Genomic DNA, 4,077 nt, shown 5'->3' on the forward strand with positions numbered 1-4,077 from the left:
TATAACTCTTAACATATCCTTGGGCTAGAAAAACATTTTAAAACCCTACATTTTAAGACTAGTGGATAAATCTGCTCAACCGGTTTGTCATTCTTCCGTAACACGCGGTAACACTAAGTCAAACACAAGGAAATAATAGATACACGCTGGAGAAATAGTTAGGGAGAGTAAATGATAAATACCATGGCGCGCATATGTGACAGGATTAATAGTATTATGTTGCATTTTCTTTTTGAATACATGGCATGCATACATGTTAGGATTAATTGATTGAGCGGTTTATTATAGCCAATGACAGAAAAAATACAATTCATGGGCACTATTGTCACATTAATCGCCTATATCATTTTTTTACCTTGCAATCACCTAAGAAAAGATTTATTTTCTCTGATCAATATTTTTAGGCCAGAGAGTGTTTAGATCACTAAAGTAGTGATCTAAACGCACTTATATTTCTTTACGGAGGGAGTACCAAATAACCATGCAACAAGATTTTCAGTTCAAAAGATAAAAAGGAAATTAGACGTGCCAAACTCATTCATCATGCTACAAATGTAACCACGTCACAAGATAGGTTTGTTACCCAAACATGAATGTTCTTCAATTGTTGTCATGTTAAAGTATTTGTAACATCATTTCTTCACAAACAATCAATTGGTAAGAATATATGGGAATACAATTTTCATATATCAATTGGTATTTCACAAATTTATTGCTTACTTCTATTCTAAATATTGAAACATAAAAGACACCAATACCTATTTAAGAGTCATGGGTGACCGAGATAATATGTCACCATGTTTTATGTAGACCCTTGGATAAAAAGGTATAGTTCAAAATTGTTTGAGAACGTCTTACAATTTCTCATCGACAAAAGAATTTTTGCAGATACCTTCGTAACACAATAGTAAGCCTTCCCCGACTCCCAGATACGACGCCCAAAAATGTATTCACGGTCACTGCAGAAGAAAGGGAACTGGAAAACAAATATGTTGGAATTATGAAATTAAACAATGAAAGTAAAGGAATTACAACTAATCAAACCTTTTTAATCCAGTGAATAATTGTGGTTCCATTCAGAGGGAACTCATCCAAAATTTTGAAGCACACAAGCATGGGGTCCCACTTTAGACGAAAATCATCATCCCAGAAGAAATCTCTAACCAGTTCAGGAGTAGCATCCTCGAAAATGGTCTGGCTACAATGCATTATAGGTCCCACCTAAAAAAACATGAACAAATTAGAGCGCTGCACATGAAAAATTAAATGATAAGATGTCAGATGCTTGGGAATTAGGAGCGTTGGGAGTTGATCGTAGGTTGTAGCTGTGCTCTACGGGAGGACGAGGCTTGAAGCCTCGTCGCCCCGTGGCAGGGAAGAGGAGAGGCGCACAAGGCGCAAGGTAACCAAGTTGTGTTTTTTCTTGCTTGATTCGTTCCTCCACAGGGAGGCAATATAAATAGTCAAGTTACATGACGACTCCTAGTAGAAATAGAAACAGACTCCTACTTGTTTTAGGAACAGTAGGGAAAACCTTCTTTGGGACAAAAAACCCTTCCGTTTCCAAACCTGATACTAATTGATACTAATTTGGACACCCCCTGTCTGCTGGCCTCCTCTCTCTGGTTGTACATCTCCTATACGTACGCCCCCACATGACATCTCCCCCTCCATTCTGAAACAGCTCGTCCTCGAGCTGGAAGCTTGGATAGCGTTCTTTGAAGGCTGGAACATCCTCCCATGAAGCATCAGACGCCGGTTGGCCCTCCCAATGGATGAGAACCTGTTGCATACCCCTGAACAGTCGTGCACGCAGCGCCTTGGAAGGTGTTGGCTGAACACGGCCTTGGAAGATGGCTGGCAGCACCGGTGGAGCATCTGGAGGAGGGCCTTGGTATTTCTTCAGAACACCCACATGGAAAACATCATGGATGCGGGCGCGGGGTGGAAGCTCCAAACGGTAGGCAATGGAATCAATTTTGGCGAGGACTTTGTAGGGACCAAAGTACTTAGGTGCGAGCTTTCCCTTGGCAGCAGATCCAAGGAACGCTGCTGGACGGCGCTGCGAACGCAACCAAGCCCATTTGCCGACCTCAAATGAAAGTTCCCGATGCTTGCCATCATAGTAATGCTTGTAATGTTGCACAGCCTGAAGGAGACGGTCACGAACATCGATAAGGAACTGGCCGCGGTCTGCAATGTTGCGCTCGACAGCCTGATTACGCAGCTCACCCGGAGAGTATGCACGGAGGGAAGGCGGATCACGACCATACACCACACGAAACGGCGTATCCTTGAGAGCGGTGTGGTAAGATGTGTTGTAGCAGTACTCCGCCCATGGCAGCCACTGAAGCCACTGTCGGGGCCGATCACCAGTGAGGCAGCGTAAGTACATAGCAATTACCCGATTAACGGCCTCCGATTGGCCATCAGATTGCGGGTGAAAAGCTGAGCTCATGTTTAGGCGAGAACCAGAAGCAGCAAAGAGAGCCTTCCAAAAGCCAGAGGTGAAAACAACATCTCGATCAGAAACGATGGAGGCTGGTACGCCATGCAGACGAACAATGTCAGCAAAGAAGGCTTTGGCCACCGTCTCAGCTGTGTACGGATGCGCTAACGGAATGAAATGTGCATATTTGGAAAAACGATCCACAACGGTAAGAATGACACTTGCCGCCCACTTTTGGCAATCCCTCAATGAAGTCCATGGCAATGTCCTCCCAAATCCGAGATGGTACTGTCAAGGGCTGAAGCAAGCCTGCTGGATGGAGCTGCTCAGTCTTGTTACGCTGACAAACTAGGCGGTTGCGGATGTAGTCCTGAATAGCTGTCCGGGCCTGTGGTAGATGGAAGTCACGACGAAGACGGTGTAGCGATTTCTGAATACCCTCATGGCCGGTATCATGGGATGCTGCGAGTATATCTGCCACAAGTGGTGAGGAAGGTGGAACATAGGCACAACGCTCAAAAGTGACAATGCCATCGATGAGTGCCCATGGGGGTCCCAGCTCGCCGTTCTCTAGTTGTTCGCGGAATGCCATAAGAGCTGGGTCAGTGTGTGCAGCCCGACGAAGTTCCTCAAATAGATCAAAGGAAGGACCGCTTATGGCGCACACACGGGCATCAGAAGTGTCGCGCCGCGACAGTGCGTCAGCCACAATATTCTGCCGGCCAGGCTTGTACTCCAATGTAAAATCAAAGCCCAGGAGCTTGCCAACCCAATGATGTTGTGGGATAGTCGCGAGGCGCTGGTCCAGAAGGAACTTGAGGCTGTAGTGATCGGTTTTGACAACGAAGGCACGACCCCAGAGATATGGCCGCCAATGGCGCACAGCTTGTACGAGACCAATGAGCTCGCGCTCGTATGCAGCAAGGGAGACATGACGAAGATGTAACGCCCCGGATATAACTTTCCCAATTTGTACTCCAACTCTTGCCGTTTCCGGCGTTAAGTTATATTTATTTTCTTGGGTTCGGGTTTTGTCTCCGTGTGTTGTTGTCATTGTCATGCATCTCATATCATGGCATCATGTGCATTGCATTTGCATACGTGTTCGTCTCATGCGTTCGAGCATTTTCCTCGTTGTCCGCTTTGCATTCCGGCGCTTCGTTCTCCTCCGGTGGTCATTTCTAGCTTTCTTTCGTGTGTGGGGATTAAACATTTCCGGATTGGACCGAGACTTGCCAAGCGGCCTTGGTTTACTACCGGTAGACCGCCTGTCAAGTTTCGTACCATTTGGACTTCGTTTGATACTCCAACGGTTAACCGAGGGACTGAAAAGGCCTCGTGTGTGTTGCAGCCCAACACCCCTCCAATTTGGCCCAAAACCCACCAAACTCTGCTCCATCACCTAGAGCGTTCGATCACGATCGCTTGGCCGAAAACCGCACCTCATTTGGACTCTCCTAGCTCCACTTATGCCTATAAATAGCCCCCTCCGTTTTCGGATCTCCCCTCTCCCCGAAACCCTAAAATTCATCCCTCCGCCGCCGGACATGTCCGCCTCCTAGCGGACGAAATCGCCGCCGCCGCCCCGCGCCAATTGCGCGCCGACACGTGGCACCGGCCGCTCCCTC

At 47.0% G+C, this 4,077-nt stretch overlaps 1 protein-coding gene across 1 annotated transcript in view; it reads right to left on the reverse strand.

Moving 5' to 3' along the window:
* The window catches only part of LOC123188612 (uncharacterized), a 14,876-nt gene that overhangs the window by 4,084 nt on the left and 6,715 nt on the right, over positions 1 to 4,077 (reverse strand). Inside the window, exons 3-4 of the mRNA XM_044600777.1 lie at positions 1,045 to 1,221; positions 893 to 976 (exon numbers count right to left, since the gene is read on the reverse strand). Coding sequence (XP_044456712.1) covers positions 893 to 976; positions 1,045 to 1,221 — 261 coding nt within the window. The remainder of the gene's footprint in view (positions 1 to 892; positions 977 to 1,044; positions 1,222 to 4,077) is intronic.

The sequence above is a fragment of the Triticum aestivum genome, chromosome 2A (assembly GCF_018294505.1).
Source record: "Triticum aestivum cultivar Chinese Spring chromosome 2A, IWGSC CS RefSeq v2.1, whole genome shotgun sequence".
NCBI lineage: Eukaryota > Viridiplantae > Streptophyta > Magnoliopsida > Poales > Poaceae > Triticum > Triticum aestivum.